Source organism: Syngnathus acus, chromosome 9 (genome assembly GCF_901709675.1).
Source record: "Syngnathus acus chromosome 9, fSynAcu1.2, whole genome shotgun sequence".
Classification (NCBI taxonomy): domain Eukaryota; kingdom Metazoa; phylum Chordata; class Actinopteri; order Syngnathiformes; family Syngnathidae; genus Syngnathus; species Syngnathus acus.
The window spans coordinates 8,656,283-8,674,817 of NC_051094.1; the positions used below are offsets into that span (position 1 = coordinate 8,656,283).

The 18,535-nt window shown below is 40.9% G+C and overlaps 2 protein-coding genes across 2 annotated transcripts; both read right to left on the reverse strand.

Annotated features, from left to right (window-relative positions):
* Positions 1–126: 126 nt before the first annotated feature.
* On the reverse strand, positions 127–13,105 carry serinc5 (serine incorporator 5). The gene is made up of 12 exons (XM_037259950.1): positions 12,874–13,105; positions 8,170–8,334; positions 4,564–4,742; positions 4,377–4,459; positions 4,038–4,131; positions 3,486–3,697; positions 3,257–3,349; positions 2,700–2,826; positions 2,489–2,558; positions 2,307–2,343; positions 1,544–1,688; positions 127–1,434 (listed from the first exon to the last, which is right to left on the reverse strand). The coding sequence occupies exons 1-12, from the start codon at positions 12,898–12,900 to the stop codon at positions 1,290–1,292; spliced, it is 1,377 nt and encodes a 458-aa protein (XP_037115845.1). The 5' UTR covers positions 12,901–13,105; the 3' UTR covers positions 127–1,289.
* A 758-nt stretch (positions 13,106–13,863) lies between these two features.
* On the reverse strand, positions 13,864–18,295 carry cdk7 (cyclin-dependent kinase 7). The gene is made up of 12 exons (XM_037259963.1): positions 18,152–18,295; positions 17,517–17,576; positions 17,395–17,428; positions 17,242–17,309; positions 17,098–17,166; positions 16,329–16,439; positions 16,031–16,149; positions 15,675–15,774; positions 15,508–15,594; positions 15,282–15,431; positions 15,028–15,166; positions 13,864–14,507 (listed from the first exon to the last, which is right to left on the reverse strand). Exons 1-12 carry the CDS (start codon positions 18,215–18,217, stop codon positions 14,482–14,484), a joined length of 1,029 nt encoding a protein of 342 aa, XP_037115858.1. The 5' UTR covers positions 18,218–18,295; the 3' UTR covers positions 13,864–14,481.
* Positions 18,296–18,535: the final 240 nt, after the last annotated feature.

Here is an 18,535-nt window from a genome sequence, read left to right on the forward strand (position 1 = left end):
GCTGCATTTGTGTACAATATTCTTTCCGAAAGGAAGGAAAGTACTTGAATAGGAAGCAGATTCATTTGTGCTGTTAAACCAATACTTTTAAGACTACTTATAGAGTTTAACCAAGAATGAAACAGGTTGAGGTCTGGAAGAAATGTTCACTTTAATGACTAATACTTCAACAACACAATGTCAGCAAAAGTGTACATAAAATATGTGTTAGGAAAACAATGGGGTTATTGGCAGTGTATGAGAAACAATTTACTGTTAGTATTTAATTATGTGAGTAATTTTATTGTAAACTCAACATTCAGTGTTGAGTAACTTGAGATTTTTTTTTTTTTTAGTATAAGCTGATGCATAAAATTGATAAAAGTTTATTTGAATGTCTTAAACATGCTGGAAACAAAAACCGCGTGGAACAAACATATTTTCCATGTAGGGTTCAGTAGTTGTTTTCCAATCATCAAACTTTGGTGAACAGCTGCACACACACTTTAGTGGGAACATCATCTACGACTGTCAGTTAAATAAGATAAGTTGATTGACAGAGTCTACACAACAATGAGTGGTTGAGTAAACGATGTACAGTACACGATTTTCTTTTTCTACCCAAAAAGGTTTTGCTCAAAGGGAGCACTGAGATTGACCAAACTTGAAAGACTTAAGAAAAGCAACAAACGTTTTTGCTCGAATAAAAAAACATCTACAAAAAGTCACACATTACTACAACAAAGCATACTTGAATGTTAGCCTGAGAGATGAATTTTTAAAATGGACTGTAATTCAGTTTTTACAAACTCCCTTACAAAGGGACTCAGAACAAAGATAAATTTTAGTATAGCAAAAACAAACACGCTAAACAGATTTGTTCAATTATTCTGCTACAAATTTTGGTACAACTGTATAAAGTTTGGGGGAAAAAATTCAAGACTCACAAAAAGGACAACAACCGAATGTTGTATAAAGTCTGAAATAGTGAGGGAATATAATAAGTCTGGACACATGGGTCACAACTAATCGATCTTCCATAACCGTTAAATAAGTCAAATGTCCAGCGATAGTAAAAAAAAAAAAAAAATACTATCAAGGTTTGGATGACGTAACAATCTTTTGCACATTGTGTAATAAAAGGCATCAGATGTTCCTCCAGTTCCACAGCTGAAGATAGTAGAGGACATTGTTTAAAGGTAGGGGAAAGAAAAGGTCACTGGTCCCTTTGCTCAGGCTCAAAGCTTCATGGCGACATCTCAACACTGGAAGACACCTGACCAGAGCGTGAGTGCTGTGTGTCTTGTGTCCTAGGCCTCAAAACGCTTGGGGCAGATGATGGGAGCAATCAGAGTCCCCATGTAGAGCAGGAGACAGACCCATGACGAGGAGATCTTGATCCAGAACACCGACAAGCTCCCATCCAACAGCTTCTCAATCCTGTAGTTGTCGTAGCTGAAAAGGATACGTCAAAGTGAGTCGACATGGCACAAGACAAAAAGTAAAAGCCCGGCAGGCCACATCCAATCTGCTCTGCTCAAACTGTTCAAGAGTGGTGACTTACTGAAACCAGTTTGTTATGGTCATCATGACATAAAGGGAACCCAGAAAAAAGACAAAGTGGAAGCATTTGTAGCTGTAGTTGGTGGCTTCGCTCTCGTCATACACCACGTTTTGACCCGCTCCCGTCTTCTCGTCATCGTAATCATCTGAAAGTGGAACAACTTTGGTTACATTCATCACCTTTTAAAATAAAAACAATTTGGGATGGACATATTTTGACATTTCATATCATTAAAATGTAGGTGGGGAATTTGCCATGGGGTTGTTTTATCTGGGTCTTCCATCAAGTGCACAATTGGCAGGAATTTAATTCAATACTAAAAATCCCATTTAATGTGTTCGGGTCATTTATCGTCTCTTAGCAGTTAGGACGTTAATATGTAAGCAATTCCCTTACTGCATGCAAACGTGATGAATATTAATTAACACCTAGGAAAAGTCTGCGTTTTATGAACGCTCGTTTGGATTTTTTTGCCATCCCCTCAATCACCTGCAGGGGACGGTAGTAGCCTATAAACGGCTCCGTACTTGTCACGCCAACAACCTCCTAGTAACAGTGACATCATCTGAGTTTGCTGACCAATACTTTCTCACCATTCCACCTCAGTGTGACGAATAACAATGAGCACAGGCTCTGTGTTTGCACGCTGCCTACCGCTGGGAACATATTCACACACTCAACAGGCTGGAGGGACAAGGGGAGGTGGGAAGCCACGCAGGAAATGAAAAGGTGTGAAATTCGAGGAGGAGAAAAATGTTCCTACCTGTGTCATCTCCGAAGCAGAAGCAGCAACGGGCTCTCTGTGGGATAAAGACAAACAGATTAAACCCAATATCTTGAAAAAACAACATCCCTGCTGTCTAATATTCCGTTAATTAAGCCCATTAACAAATGTTATCAAACCCAACACTCAAACTGAGTTAAATCAAATATTAGAGCGTTTACTTCGGTCTCTGGTTCACTGTTTCTGATCACTCGGAGGGCTGCGGATCTTCGCTTGATCGTGGAGGTCAAGCTGATGAAGGGAGTGGAAAAACACAGAGGCTGTTATTTTCCATCACAAATCTTTGTTGTCGTTTTTTTAAATCATGTGCCATTCCAGACAGCTATTGAGTCTAATTTGCTCCCACACTTGAATCTCAGTGAGAGTTGTTACCAGGAGTAAAGGATGCAGCCAAACAGGATAACAGCTCCCAAAGCTGTGACAATCTTCTTGTCACTTTCCTTCCCAGATTTGAAGGGAAAGACACACACGGTTGTGTTCACGCCATCTATCTCCACCACTACAAGCACAAAATGCACCAGCAGCTTTCAGTAGCAGAATGTAGAGCAATATCATGCATATGTATTAGTACAAGGATGATCAATTATTTACTGTTGACGATTGAGGCTGGATACACTGTAAGTGGTGGGGAAATGTGGGGCACATGGAGGGAGGGGGGAGTAGGAGCTAAGTCTATTAAACATCACTTTTTTTTTTTTTTTCTTCTTGGAGTATGTATGCTGTTTGGCTTAAAAGCAAACTGAGTCTACATTGATCATATTTTTTTGTGGTTCACTTAAGTGGGTTCTCTATGTGGTGCCGAAAACTTTGTTTCCTGATATGACCACCAGGGGTGTTTAATTATGAGCGACCAACTGTAATTTGTTCATGATGCCTGAATACTATTCTTGATTGACATGGGTTAAAAAAAAAAAAGAATTTATACTCACTTTCTGTTGGTTTGCTGGAGAAAGCTGAGAAGGTGAGGTACATGACATACACACTGATAACGCCCGGTTGAAGCAGACCAGATGTCGGCTGGACTGAGGGAACACAAAGGTAAACACAATTGGGAGATTAAACCCCAAAACAAAACATGAGATTTTCACCCAACTAGAACAAAGCCAATATTTAAAGAAGCTTTGATTTCTATTCGCATTTATGAGTCGAGTTTCCTACGTTTCTGAATGAGGGGGGAGATGGCAAGCAGAGAAACAATCAGGCAGAGGCTGCCGTTGATGCCCAAGAAGATTCTGTTGAGGCGACATGCCATGGGGTGGGTGTAGTACAGACCCATGAAGACCACAGCTCCCACCGCAATGCTGAACAGCACCAGAGTCACTAAGGCAAGTGCTGCATACCACAAGCGGTTATACTTCACTCCTGAGCTCCTGCGTAGGCAAGTAGATAGCACAAAGACAAAGGGATAAAAAAAAGAGGATAAAAAAGCAATGTGGGTGGGTAAAACAAACTCAAATATAAAAAGAGGGAGGAAAAGCTGAGAAAACCAACTGGGTCCTAAAGAAATAAATCAAAGGTAGAAAAGTTTAGTGAGAGATTCTTGAAGGAGAGTCGGTTCAAGACATTCATTGAATTTGGATAGTGGCTCTCGCCCAATCTTTTTCTTCACGTAACTCAACAGAACGAGTATGTACCACCCGCTCTATTTCTCATGAACACTGTTTGCACTGACGGAGCTTTGTGTGCTTCCAAACGGCCGGACTGACTAACCAGTTTGTGTTCCACCGGTGGGCAAACTCCACCAGCAGCATGAGCTGGATCAGCAGGAAGAGGAAGCCGCCAGCAGCTCCGATATAGCGCCACACTAGGCAAAAGGTGGAAAAGATTCAGTTAACACTTTATGCGAATACAAACCGTGTGCCAGGGGTTACGTACAATGTTCTACTGGACCACCAAAGAGTTTGAACTAATGGTAGCTGCTTGTGGAAAACTTGGGTACTGTACCCAATTTATTTTGTAATCTAAGAAAATGCCAGCTACTACCGTTCTTGTAGCATACCTTTAAAAGGTGGTCAAAGTCAATATCAGTATCTAATATACAGTATTTACCTTCCAGAAAAGTTTTCTCTTGTGGAATGAAAAAGCCTCCTGCACAGCTAGCCACAAGCAAAATGAATTTTGGCAACCAAAACCTGAAACAATGACATAAATATGAATACAAATACAGAAAGAAAACAAATCCCAGCTTTTTGTGCATCTCACATTCACACCTATGGATCATTTTAGAGTCAATTACCCATTATGTATGGCCGCCCTCCAGCCAGTACTGTTATTGACGCCGATGGTGAAGATGGTGAAGATGAAGAAGAAACAGGCCATGCCAAAGCACACCTTGTAGACGGCAGAGTAACCAACCAAGGTCTTGCAGTTCGTGCCTGCATTCATCTTCTCACACAGTTCACTGTAAAAGGGGATCTAAGTGACAACATACACACAAAGCCAAAGTGGATTAGCTCACTGCTGTATGGAACGCCATTGAGACCCTCCGGCCACCCACCCACCTCCACTCAATGTTTATCTAGGCCTCAGTGAAAAGCACCAATAGCGTCTATTCTGTACGTCACGCCTCTTAAGGGGCAAAAAGAGCCAACAGGCAGGAACAACAACTCTGATTCAAGTCTTTCATGAAATGATGGCCGTAGGCTGTTAGAGGAGAATTACGCTTCGGATTCCGTGTCTACAAACAGGGGACACGGATGAATACATGAACAGCTTTTTAGCTGCAAGTTGAGGGGACTGAATCGAGAAGGAGGAACACAACCGGAATTTGTTGATACTGCTGTCATAAAAAAAGATGACCTAAAAGAGGCCTTAAATGATTGGAGCTGATAAAAGAGCCAAGATGTATGTAACCAAATCTGATAAACAAATAGAAGTCATAGCAGACAGCTGATGTCGTAGTAACTGCAGAATTTAGCTAGTCATCATGAGACACCAACAGTGACGGAAGTAGGCGGAAGTAGTCTCTTCGCTGTCAGAAATTGGTAATCACTTCCGCTTTGACGACCCCAAATATTGCGTAATACTGAGCTAAAATTACACAATTTTTTCCCCTGTACCCAAAAACATTATTATTATTATTATTATTACTATTATTATTATTATTATTATTATTATTATCAAGCCAACTTTCAGCCTACTCCTTGCTCATTTCACCATTATTCAAATCTTTCAAACTGAACATCTTGGGAACTATTTCTATTTCCCGAATCCTTTTTTTTTTTTAACAGTAAAACTCCCATGCGTTGACAGTAGTTACCTCGGCCCACTCATACAAGTCATTCCAACTTCAAACGGTCATATAGAGCGTCTTGGGAACAGTTTACATATTTCAATTAATCCCATATTCCGCAAAATCCACACAGTACAGTAAAATTCCCAAATTAATTTTACCTCCGCCATTCACATTTTCTTGAACAATTCAAAACATCCTGACTTTAAACTGTTCAGCTCATTAAGCACATAAACATCATTATTTTTTCACATCCCATTAAAAACATAAATAGTGAAACAGCATATGTACTTATGTATATGTAACAGTATGTATATGCAAATTATATTTTGTACTGATAAAAAGCAAATGTGATCATCAGCAAAAAGGACAGATAAAGCCGTTTACAGACATTTGACTCATTTTGAATCAAAGCTGATCCACTCTGGAAGTGGACCATTCATCTGGCACAATAGTGAAAATGTCAAAACACTTTCATTAACATTTTATTGTTTATGCACATCAGCAATTGATTCACAGCAAATCAAAATCACCTCCCATGTCATCCTAGAGTCTCGTTCTCCATATGCAGTGTGGTAGTGATGAACCTGATAGAAAGTGATTACAATTACAGTGATTGGTGGAAGGAGAAGAGCTCTCAACACCAGCACACATATTCACATTAGCATAAGAATTTGACTTTGTATTACAACTAACAGCCTTGACTGATTTTTTACAAAGGCCTACCAGAACTGAAATGGATTTGGAGTTAATCAGAAGCACTTTAAATGATGACAGGGGTCTGCTGGCTCCAATTTGCCATGTTTGAATGAGATTTGTTAATTATGAACGCAGCCACGTTAACAGGTATGAGGGTGTGCACATTTGCATCATTCTCTAGTTTTACTTGCCCTCTTTGAAAGCTTTTGTTTTTCTTTTCACTAGAGTTGAAAAAACTATAGGTCACATGTATAAGGAAAGAATTTTGAAATTATATACTTTTATTTTATTTTTTTTCTGTATCACAAAACGCTGCCATTTGAACAACATTTTATATCCACTGTAAAATGATACACAAATATTTCCTTTGACTGTCCATTTCACATGAATGGACAGGAAATTGAAATGCTTCAACCAGTGTAAACAAGAAACGAACTGAAAAATGTGATTTATTTCATTTCACGTTGATGACATGTTTTATGGGCAGGGGTCGCCAACTAGCACCACATAAGAAGCCTGCGGGCCTGTTCCAAAAATACCTCAACATCATTGGGGGCATTGTGTGTGTGTGTGTGTGTTTTTTTAAATATATATTTATATAAAATGTAAATAATGGAAGAGATGTGTAGGAATAAAGTGTTGCATATTTTCAACTCAACTTAATTCGTACAGTACTTTCACAACAACCACAGCTACAACAAAGTGTTGGACATAAAACATAAAATATAATGATTTATTATAAACTAACGTAATAATAATAATATCATACGAATAAACATGAGTTGAAAATTTTTGTTAATTTCAGAAGTGTGCATCTGACAAGTAGCCATTTGCACTAAGCCAAAAAGTAGCTTTCAACTTGAAAAATGTTGGTGGCCCCAATTTTTACGGTATTCAATGACGTGTGTCATTTTGCATCACAAATAGTTCTGTGTCCATCCCAAGGACACAGACGCCATCAAGGAACCAGACAAATGTCTCGTGCTACTGAGATTAATACTGATTTAGTCCTTCAAATCTAATTTGTCCACATTGATAAGCACGCAATAGATGAAACATTTTCAAATGTGTATCTGTAATCAATCGACTTGGATGTCTCGTTTCATCATCTGAGCTGCAATCATCTCGGCCATTATGCTTTTGTTGCAATTACTTATCACATGTTTTGAAATGGTCCTTTCATGTCCAACAGGACGGCTGATGAGACTGTGTGCAATCAACAGTGCCACGCGCTCGAGGACGTATGTTAGCTTGTCAAGGTGCCCTCGTCTTGGCTTGTTCTAAGGAACAACAGCCAAAGCCGACAGGAAGTATCAATCCATTGATTTTGTGTCTTGCCAACAATTTCAGAGAGGGTTTCTGGCCTTAATCCAGGGATATTCCTAAGGAGTGTCTTAGCATCCATGATTTAAGTGGACGCAGTGCAAAGGTGATCTACCAGTCTAAATGCGATACTTGCTTGGTCTGCAGGATCAGACATGAGACTTCCGTATGAGCACATCCATTTGAATCTAATCCATACAAAAGCCTCATGTTCACTTTACGCTTCGGATTCCGTGTCTACAAACAGGGGACACGGATGAATACATGAACAGCTTTTTAGCTGCAAGTTGAGGGGACTGAATCGAGAAGGAGGAACACAACCGGAATTTGTTGATACTGCTGTCATAAAAAAAGATGACCTAAAAGAGGCCTTAAATGATTGGAGCTGATAAAAGAGCCAAGATGTATGTAACCAAATCTGATAAACAAATAGAAGTCATAGCAGACAGCTGATGTCGTAGTAACTGCAGAATTTAGCTAGTCATCATGAGACACCAACAGCATCTCTGTCTCTGTCGGAGGTATCACATTATATAGTATTCTCCATTTTTTGTGTTTTCCTTAAATGTGTATTATGCTCAGACTTACATTTTTCATCTCTTCCTCAACAGTGGGGGACATCATGATGACGCACACAATGGTGACCAGAAGAAAGAAGAGCGTATACATGATTCTGGTAGCTGTGGACTGCTTGATCTTAGGGCACCACTGACAGCAGCACGAGCAGGCTGCTGAGCCACAGCAGCAAGCCAGCTGCATTGTGGAGGAAAGAAGAGAAGATGAGATTAGATACTTTTAAGTCAGCTGTACAAACAGTCTGGCAATTCAGGTCAAACTGAGCAACCGGAGCATTGAAAGGCAACTGTGGAGTAGGAATGTACGATGCCACTTTTTTTTCACACCGATACCAGTAGGAGGATCAGTTCTTGAGTAGTGACCGATACCGATACCAAGTACCAATACCACTTGTACTTTTATCTGGGCTGGCAGTGAATGAGTTAACTGATAATGATGTGAAACTTGAAACATTGTCGAGTCTGGTGTTCAAAAATATCATTTCTAAATGCAACCAAGAGCAACTCCTATTGTAACTCTTTGTCGCTCACAATGATTATGACCTACATTTTTAACCTACTCATTTGGCTGTCTTGTGGCATTTAAATATTCATTTTAGCAGGTGTGGTTCAGGCCACAGGGCAGGCAAGCCTTGGCAATGTTCCTGGCTTGATCCTCGGCTCCTCCCAAGGCTGTGTCAACACACTTGAGCTCCCGTGGCCAGTATTTTCCTCCATGCTGCCTAACAAGATAATGGCTGCGCACCCACGTCCTGCTCAATGGCCGATTAATTAGGCATTGCAGAGGGAAATTAACCAGGAAACAAAAGGGCATTTCACAGAGAGGGTGTTTGGATTTCATTAGATAGGGGGTGTTCCACCAGTGAACTCCACGCTGCGTGTGGGCAAGTGACTCTGCAAAGAGTGAGCAAGCGAGAGGGGGCAGAACTAGTCTGAAGAAATTCTTTTCAACACCGATACAAAAAGGAGTATCCATGGTAACCCACGCTGGCCTAATCCACTCCACGGCCCCTCTTCAAATGCGTGTCTGCTTATGGACAGGTGGTCAGCGTATCTCTGACATATGTCCCTACTTCAATGTTCATAGCAACCCCCCGCTTAGTTGTCATGTTGCTCCGGCTGTCCCACAAAAAGATCTTTCTCCTTCCTCAAAATAACTCCCTCTTTGGCCCAGTTGCCGTCATCGACAGAAAACGAGCCTGCAAAATGTCCCAATTGACAGTTACCCGGAATGATTTTTCATACTTCCTTCATTCCCCACCCAGAAGAAACTTACTGTTATCAGTGTTGCCATTTTCTATGACTGTTCACCCTGTTTTTGCGATATTCATCTGCCCTTTGATTCCATCTCAAATTCTCTGATGTGAACTGCCCGCTTAGCAACAGAGATCCTCAATTCAGTCTTTGATACATTACATAGAAAAAAAGAGGGGAAGGAATTTGCTCCAAGGTCTTAATGAGAGTGGCCTTGGAATAACGCTGACTAGGTTGAAGCGCCAGACAGAAAGAGTTCAGACGAAACTCTCGACACACCCCGCTGTCTCAAATTACAGCGTAGCAGCGAGGAGAAAACCTTTGAGGGGAAGGAGGAAAATGGAAAGACATCAACGACAATAGAAAACGATTCATGCATGGCACAGCCTCCCTCCCACTGTGAGAGTTACCCCCGAGGTCACCTTACGTTGTGACACCACCATTGTTTCCATGTCTAGGCAGCTGTGTACACACAGCAAAAATGTATCACTGCTCTGTTTTCTATACAAACCGAGTCTTTGCTTCTTTCTTGGCAAACACGGCCCATAGCTACAAGTAAAATACAAATTACAAATGTGATGGGGGTGGCAAGCAGCAGAGGCTCAATAAAGAAAAAGGTCACACCATATGACATGCTAAGAGATTGGCCAGTCATGCGTAAAAATTAATTTCTTAGTCTCTAAAGAAAATAGCGCTACAATTTTCTTATTTTTGAGAGGGGGGGGGGGGGGCAAAAACATCCAACAACTACCGGAAATATTATGCAAATGTTTTCACCGTTTAAAAACAGTCAAATTGTGACTTCCCTATTTGTGAATTTAGAAGTTTTACTCAACAGCCATTTTCTGAAACGGGCAGTAAAATGAATTTTCGATAATACGCCATCTTTTAGTCAACCTGCAATGACATGAACGTATAGCTTGAGTCTAGTCAAGGCTCTCAATCAATCCATATTGTGAGCGCTTCAGTTTTTTTACAGGTTATTAACGTAACTTACTTCAGTCGAGTATGAGTTGTGATTTATGTTAACGCCTCTCAAATCTTATAATCTATGCGATCCATTCTACGCCAGAATCACATGGTCAACATGGACTGCAGCCAAACTCTTAAATTGGGGTGATAATTTCACAAGACCAGTGACTTTTACAGCTCATCAACACAGACTTTGCGGATTAGCTGTCACACTTCTGCCGCTGCAGCAGCTGTGCTGTTCAATTGCAACACTTGGCAACATTAGAACCATTAGTTTAAAAAAAAGGTGAACTATTTCACTTTCCTTGTACTTGTGGAGCAGCAGAGTTTTAAACGAGTGTTGACTGTGCTTAACGTGTTTTGCGAGCCCAATATCTTCTGTGTGGTCACGTACTGTGCCAGAGGGTCGTGTCGCCTCGCTGTGAGGCTTACATGCTTCCACATGGTTTCATTGCTGTCCTACAGTCACGGCCAATGCTCACAGCTCTTTGGAGCAAACTCAGCATTGGTCAAAAGCCTACCCCCTACCTCACTGCAACATGGTGGACATCTCCGATCCCCACTGAGATGTTATGAGCCGCTTGCTCCCACACTATGAGCGCTCCTTTTTCCAAATCAAACAGCGCTCACCCACTTCTTAACTTCCATTTGCAGGCCAAGGAGGAAATGAAACAGCCCCATGTTAATTTAGGCCCCTTGATCTGAATGAGTTAACAGCACGCAAAGATAGACAAAATGGTTGTCTGGGATAAAGATTAGAAAAGCAACAGGACAGACAATTGAAACGGAGCTCCCTTTTTGCCCCCTCTTTTCAGTTTTCCACATCGCCCTGGCGCTGAAGTAAGCAGGAAATAGAACTGAGTTTTCCTGAGATGAGAGATGTGCTTGTGTGATTGAATTCCGGAACAGAGCAACTCAGCAGTGGGCAAAATCTCCTAGCTGGGGCAAGGGATGGTCAGTATTGTGTGTGTTTGTGTTTGAATGTCTACATGATCATGTAGATTAAAATAAATTCACTCGTATTTATATGTTTATTCATATGTAGAATTTTAATTAGAAGCAGACTATGAATCACTCGGAATTGGAATTACAGCGCCTCGTAAATGCTTTGAGAATATTTCAATATCTTGACTTTATGAAAAGCAGCATGTGGAATGACGGAAAGAAAAAACAGCATCTGATTGACGTGGCACCTGATGGAGCAGATGTGAATCCCACAGAACGAAGCATGCGACCTTTAATTTCAGCAACATGACTTATACTATAGTGTTGCCACACAAAAATAACACAAATCAACAAAAGTTTTGGCCGTGACATTTCTTTAAGGAGTTTTCTTTTCATGCTGGCGTTTGATCAGTAAAGTGAGGAGGATCAAATTGGAACTGGATAATTGAAACTTTCCGTGTCATCAACAGATGCTACAGTTGGTTGTTTACTTTCATGCTTACCTTGTAGGAGGCACGAGTGACATCATGCCTGGTAAGATCACGACATTTCATATCGGCTGGTGAAAGAGGCTTTTGAATTGCTCCTCTTTCATCCAAAACCGTGCTGTATTGTTTCGTATTGTATTGTAAAACTGCTCCGAACAACAAAGCGTATGTAGGAATAGAGAAAACGATTTTGTTGGCCTGACATGTTAGTATTATGGTCAATGATGTATTTCATGAGTCCTGACAGTGCTTTATGGCAGCTGCAATAAAAGCGCTATATAAATAAAGTTGAGTTGAGCTGGGTTTTTGGAATGTTGGAGAAAGCCAGAGCACTCCGAGGAAAAACCCAATTGAGATCAGAGAAATTCCACACAGGAAGATGTAACTGCGCTCCCACATACTGCACAAAGGAATAAAAATATGAAGTGACACACATGCAAGTACTTTGAGGCAACTCGGTGACATCTCCACAAAATTGATTTTTTGCTCGTAACCCAATTTGTTCAAACCGACAACAATACAACAAATGCAAACACTGCCACGCGTTGAGGCGCATAATATGTTGCGCTGACAGACAGCAAAAATGTCAGCGGCTGGAAAAGTTGACCGGGTATAGTAACAACAAAACGGAGAATGCAAACCACGTGAAATCATTCGTGTGATACAGCGATGAAGAAGAAAAACAAAATCCCCAATTTCCTGTGTCTATTCAACATCTGCTCAGACGATCCATGACGACATGTTTTTTAACAGCAGTCCCTGCTAACTGATGTTTAGCTAGCCCACTTAAGCCCTGCTTCTTTGTTGTCTATCAGTGTGCCAAAAAAAAAAAAAAAAAACAGTCAACGATGACTCATGCAAATGATACATTTTTATCAGATTGATTATTGATAGTAACTGACATTTTTGACCTCAAAAAATGGTAATTGGCGGACGCTCTGGGAACATCAGGCGGAAACCACAAAGCGACGCTCGCCGCTTGTGTCACACCACTGCTCTAAAACAGCACCGAGAAAAAACATCAGAAACGACAATCGGAGAAAATCGTTATTCCTCACCTGCGAGATACAACACGGCGTGCACATCCTATGGAGCCGCGACAACCAGCTTCAGAGAACGTTAGGGAAACGCATGAAAACGCCAAACGCGATGGAAGAGCTGACTGTTGTCCTCCTGCAATACTCCGAGCTCCCATACGACCGCCTCTTCTCCTTTCCTCTCCTACACTATACCGCCACTGTACTACTGTCCTTCCCCCCACAAACACCCTCTTCCCTGTCACCGACAGTGCGCATTACGGAAGGACAACTACCGCCGTTACTATACTTGATAAAAGTACATATTTAAGTAGAAGCTACGAGATCACAAATTGATTGCTTAACACAGGGGCGCAGATGGGATTTTAGAGCTGGGTGGGGGTGGGATTGTGGAAATAACAACCCGCAGACATAAATTGGGACCAGAGAGCCCAGAAACCTTCCTCACAAACATCAGGATGCCTGGTGTGCTTCAAAAATAGGAAAATAATATGCACTTTCACAGGGATGCCTCCAGAGTGTGAGTAGCTTAGCTATTATGTAGTCTACTAAATTTCCATGTGCTGCTGGAATCCCTGGACTATCACTGTCTGGAATTGCAGGCAACTGAACCACGACTCACAGGTAGGTCCTCAGCAAGCTGCCATCTGCACCATCAACTTTCCCGATGGGCCGCTGCATTCTCGGAAGATTGTGATCGATAATCATGACAACGGTTTTCGGGAAAATGTCATCAGCTGACGTGGGAAGGATCGAAATGTGGAAGGAGTTGAGCTCAGAAGTGGCCCACTATCATCTGACAGTGGCTCCAGTGTCTTCTTGTGATGGTGAGGGTGGCAGCATCGGACACTTGAGGTAAGGGGGGCATCCTACCGTCCCATCAATAACAGGTGAGGTGTCATTGGATTTGGGTCAGCTATGAACTGAGCCACAGCTGCCCAACAGGTGCATGTTAGCAAGGTCTTTTTTCCCACCAAGCGCAATAAATGGTAATAAACTACATGTCGAGAGTTGTAATCATGCTATTACCATTTATTTCATGCGTAATAGCTCCAGAGAAATCAGGTCATACATTTGCACCATTTATTAGTTTTATGTACAAAAATAATATAGTTAAATATGGACAAAAGTACTGAGACATACTCCTTGGTCAAAGAGACAATCGGAGCTTGGACAACACTGCTGAGTTCATTCTGAATATCAATTCCTATACAGCACATATAGTCTGCGTTTCCAAGGTCATTCCAGTCTGACGGAGGCTCACTTAAAAAAAACATGGTCAATCGATAAAGGCGGAGTTTGGTGTGCAAGAACTAGACTGACCTACTACCAACAGAGACGGTGAGGCCCATCTGTCACCTTACAGATGTTTTATTTGGGGGGAATGAATCTGTGGTTCTTGTGGGTCTAATGACTACGTACCAATACTTTTGTCCATATTGTAAACAGTCTACCATAGGTTTGCTAGTGTGGTCGTTCTCTTTTTCAGTCACAGATGGATGGATAAAGAATCCAGCAGGTTGGAAGCTGGAGTTCAGGCATCACAGAAGTGCGTGCCGACCACATGTCGAACCGTTCATCCTCTGCAGGATTCAGCAGTACTTTTGACATCACAGCACATATCAGTCCTTAGAATATCAACTTCTTCATGGTAGCTGAAAATGAAAGACAGAAAACTCAGAGAATGAGTGTAAACAACAATAACCAAACACACCACAAACTTGTAATGTGCATTTTACACACCATCTGTGTCCTTAAATTCTCTGTCTGTCATAAACTAGGAGCTTCCACCATAAGGAATAGCCAACCCCCAAATTTTCCAAACCACAGAAGGAGCCGGAAAAGCTTTGAAACTCCCACAGACACCAAATGAAAACATGCCCTCCCACAATCCACTTAAACTGCAGAAATGCGCATGTTCGCCTCCACTGTGTGATGTATCGTGCAGCCAACACCCTTTGGAATTGCTACTTTCAATGAAGCCATTTATATGCCTGGTATAAATAGGCATTGCTGCAAAGATCCTCCAGGCTTGGTCCTCCTTGTTGTGAGTTGGATGATGTAAAATATACAATTGTAAATCTCTTGAAAGTGCTGAATTATAGAAGCCAAATAATCATGGTGGTGGTTGTGTTAAAGGTAAAAATATCAGATAAAAGTCTGTCTTTTTATTACTTGTTTCCAGGCCTTCTATTTTTCTCTTGAGACCGACGGTTTCCTTCTCTCGCAGAATTTCGGCTGAACAGTTGGGTCGGGGAAGTTGGGGGCCGGGTGTGGGAGCGGGCCGATTACTGAAGTATTTCATCTTCAGAGCCTGATGTGTATAAACATTACAGTGTCACTGTTAAAATAATAACCTTGCAAGTTGCACCACATTTGGAAAACTAAAACTGTGCTTTTTTTTTTTTTAAGACGGACTCCAAGATCACCTGAGTGGCCGTGGTCCTGGTTGAGGGGTTAAATGTGAAGAGGCCATGAAGCAACTCCAGCAAATCATCTGTCGCTGCACTAAATATGTGCTCAAGAGGTGTGCCAGGAAATATTTTGAATGGCATATAATCTGGTAGACTGCTTACTCCCTGTAAAGGAAAACAAATGCAGGGTTATTTTGGAAGAAAAAAAAAGAAAGAAATGAAGGGGGGGGGGGGTGCATACCGGCCACGTCTCTTCAGTAGGTGTCCCAAGAGTCTCAAAGATCTTGGTCAGTTGGTCAAGATCAGAGTCGCCAACAAGAAATGGTATCTACATTAAAAGCAACACATATTTGCATTATTAACACAGATAAAACGTTTCACATGCTCGTTTATAAACTATTTGGGTACCCGGAGGAGTAACTCGGCCAAGATGCATCCCACCGCCCACATGTCGACACCTACTCCATACATCCGGGCACCGAAAAGAAGCTCGGGAGAGCGGTACCACCTAGAAAGGATAGAAAATAGTTTACCAACACGCACTTGGCCACTGCATTAGGTACAAGATGCTGGTGGATTGTTTTGTTCAAGTATTCAATCTGTCACAATTGTTAAATATAGGCTTCCAAGTTGGGTTGACACCTAGAATGCAACTGAAAATATTTGTTTATTTTCCTTTGGGAGAATTTTAAAAAATATATTTTTTTTTTCATGATTCTCCCCCTTGGCCCTGCCCGCATTAGTTTACATACAACAGCACAGACCTGGTCACAACTTGATGGGTGTAGACCCTGTTCGGACTGCCAAAGGCTTTGGCCAAACCAAAATCAGCCAACTTCAACACTCCATTATCATCAAGCAGCAAATTATTGGGCTTCAAATCCTGGAAATTCAAAAGAGCAAATGTCAAGTATAGTCTGTATGACTATGTTCCTCCTCCCTGACATACTGTGACCTTCTCTTGACCAACTGTCATTCAATACAACATTTAATGGTATCTGTAATTTCTCCGTTTCACATTAGAAACATAACATGTGCATAGATGTTATATTTTGTCTTTACCCTGTGTAAAACCCAATGTTGATGCATGTATTCTAATCCCTGTAGAGTCATGAGGATGTACGCTTTGATGTGGGCTGGAGTCAAAACCAGGCTGGTGTCCTTGATGATCACCTTAAAAAACAGAGCGAGGAAGAGAGGAAAATAAGACCATAAGGTAAATGCAGTCTGGTAGCGCTCACTCTTACTCCTACAGTATGGTTACCTCCAGGCAATGAATACAATGCCAAAGAATATGCTTTTAGCACTGCCCTTGAGTACAGCATCATATTTCAGGCAAGCGGATAATGGCACCAATTGACTGTTAGCACCAAGAGTGGAGTGTTATTGATTTTTTTTAAAGTACTGTAATCTTGATTATAATTTACAAGTGGTGTGCATTTATCAAGGGCAGCGTATGCTAACCGTAAAGGGAAAACATACTGTACTGCTTTCATGGTTGTACTGGTTTTCTTTTGATTCCATTGTCCTCTGTCAATCATGTGAACCTTTAAAAATAATGTTGAGCCTCTAAAAATCTCTTGATTTTCTCTGACGTGTGACATTAAGGTGTAAAAAGAAAAAGTTGAAACCAATCGTGAAAGCAAATTTCTGTAGGCCAACAGCTAATCTTTGGATTTTATGAAGAATTTATAAACAGCATATGCAATACAATGGCAGATGGTAGAGATGGTGTTTTTTAACTAGGAGACATAACAGTGCTAATTACAGACATTTGAAATTGATGAATGAGTGACACCATACACTGTATTAAAAATAGCTAAAGTTGTACCTCCAGATCAGTTTCCATGAAATCAAAAACCAGACTGATGTTTGATTTGTGCCCAAATGCATCCAGCAGCTAAAAAACAAAGTTATACAGCTCTATGAGTAAAAAAACATGTGATTACAAGACTATAAATATTAATGTATTTACCCCAATAATATTTGGATGGTGGAGCTCCTGCAGTAGTTTGATTTCTCGTAGAGCAGTCCTGTTGATACCTTTAAACATAAACAGGCATAGATGCATTTACAGAATTGCCTTGTCACATATTGTACACAACCTGGCAGTTGAGTCCAAACTCACCATCTTTAGCTTCAGTTCTATGGCCAACTTTAATCTAATATGGGGGAGGGGGCACAAAAACATTTAATATACAGTACAGAACAGCCCAAAGTGCTTGACAATGCGAGAGCTCAATGTTTTACCTTTTTAATGGCAACTATTGTGTCAGTTGTTTTGTCTCTTGCTTTGTACACCGTGGCAAACTAGAGGAGAGACGGATAAATGGTTTGATTTAATAATACAGAGGGCAATTTTTAATACTCATGATCCCTAAAATTCCACTCATACTATGAATATAGAGATGCCACGCACATACTATGGGCTGTAAGCAGCACACCAATGATAATAAAGCAATTTGATTGGACGTGGTGATACATTACGGCACGCCATTGCCAGAAAGTTGATCATCTCTCATGTGTCCACGAGAAATTACAGACAGTATTTAGATTTTGGAAATAATAAGAGGGTGGTGAGTAAAAGAACTCATCGTCCCGTGTAAACTGTAAACCATACTAGTATCACGTAATCAGTCATAACACACAACTTTTACGTTAAATAAGGATTGTTGGAAAGGCGGTCTCTTTTGGCAGTGACATAATTTCAAACACACAAATATTGATCATCAGTGAGTCCCAGTGTGCAGCACAGATGCTTTGTTGACATTAACAACCGGGTTGCTATAATGCTACGAGCGTGGTGCCATGCAAGCAGAAAGCCACAGCCTGGAAAATAAACAGACATTAAGAGTGAAAAACGGACACAGATCAAGACCACTCACCTGGCCCTCTCCAAGGAAATCCAATTTTTCATATCGCTTGGCTCTGGACTTTACGTCAAGCGCCATCACGGTAAAATATTACTGATGGTTCCATGAATGTCAACTTCCGCCTTGTTAAAAGTCCATAAATAGTGTTTCCGGGTTAAAAAAAAAAGTCTTATTTGATCCAGCACCGCCATCTACTGGCTTGCCATGACAGTGCGTGAAGGTGACGTAAGCATCAACTTGGATATTAGAAAAAAAAAAAAAAAAAAAGTGTAATTTCCTGTTTTTTTTTGTTTTGTTTTTTTTGGTAGTAGTGTAAGACTTAAATGTTTCTTACTGTTGAACTTCAATACAATCTTTTGTTAAATTGTTCATCAACACTACAATCTGTAAAATAAA

What these genes read in the sequence shown, in the direction of transcription:
- serinc5 (XM_037259950.1), bottom strand. Translation starts at nt 12,900, where the DNA reads ATGTGCACGCCGTGTTGTATCTCGCAG. An exon ending in GGCTGCATCCTTTACTCCTG is followed by an intron (nt 2,559 to 2,699) that starts GTAACAACTCTC and finishes TCCCTTCATCAG; the next exon opens with CTTGACCTCCACGATCAAGC. An exon ending in ACAGTGAACCAGAGACCGAA is followed by an intron (nt 2,344 to 2,488) that starts GTAAACGCTCTA and finishes TTTATCCCACAG; the next exon opens with AGAGCCCGTTGCTGCTTCTG.
- cdk7 (XM_037259963.1), bottom strand. Translation starts at nt 18,217, where the DNA reads ATGGCGCTTGACGTAAAGTCCAGAGCCAAGCGATATGAAAAATTGGAT. An exon ending in ACCATCCAAATATTATTGGG is followed by an intron (nt 17,167 to 17,241) that starts GTAAATACATTA and finishes TTTGTTTTTTAG; the next exon opens with CTGCTGGATGCATTTGGGCA. An exon ending in CTACTGAAGAGACGTGGCCG is followed by an intron (nt 15,432 to 15,507) that starts GTATGCACCCCC and finishes TTTCCTTTACAG; the next exon opens with GGAGTAAGCAGTCTACCAGA.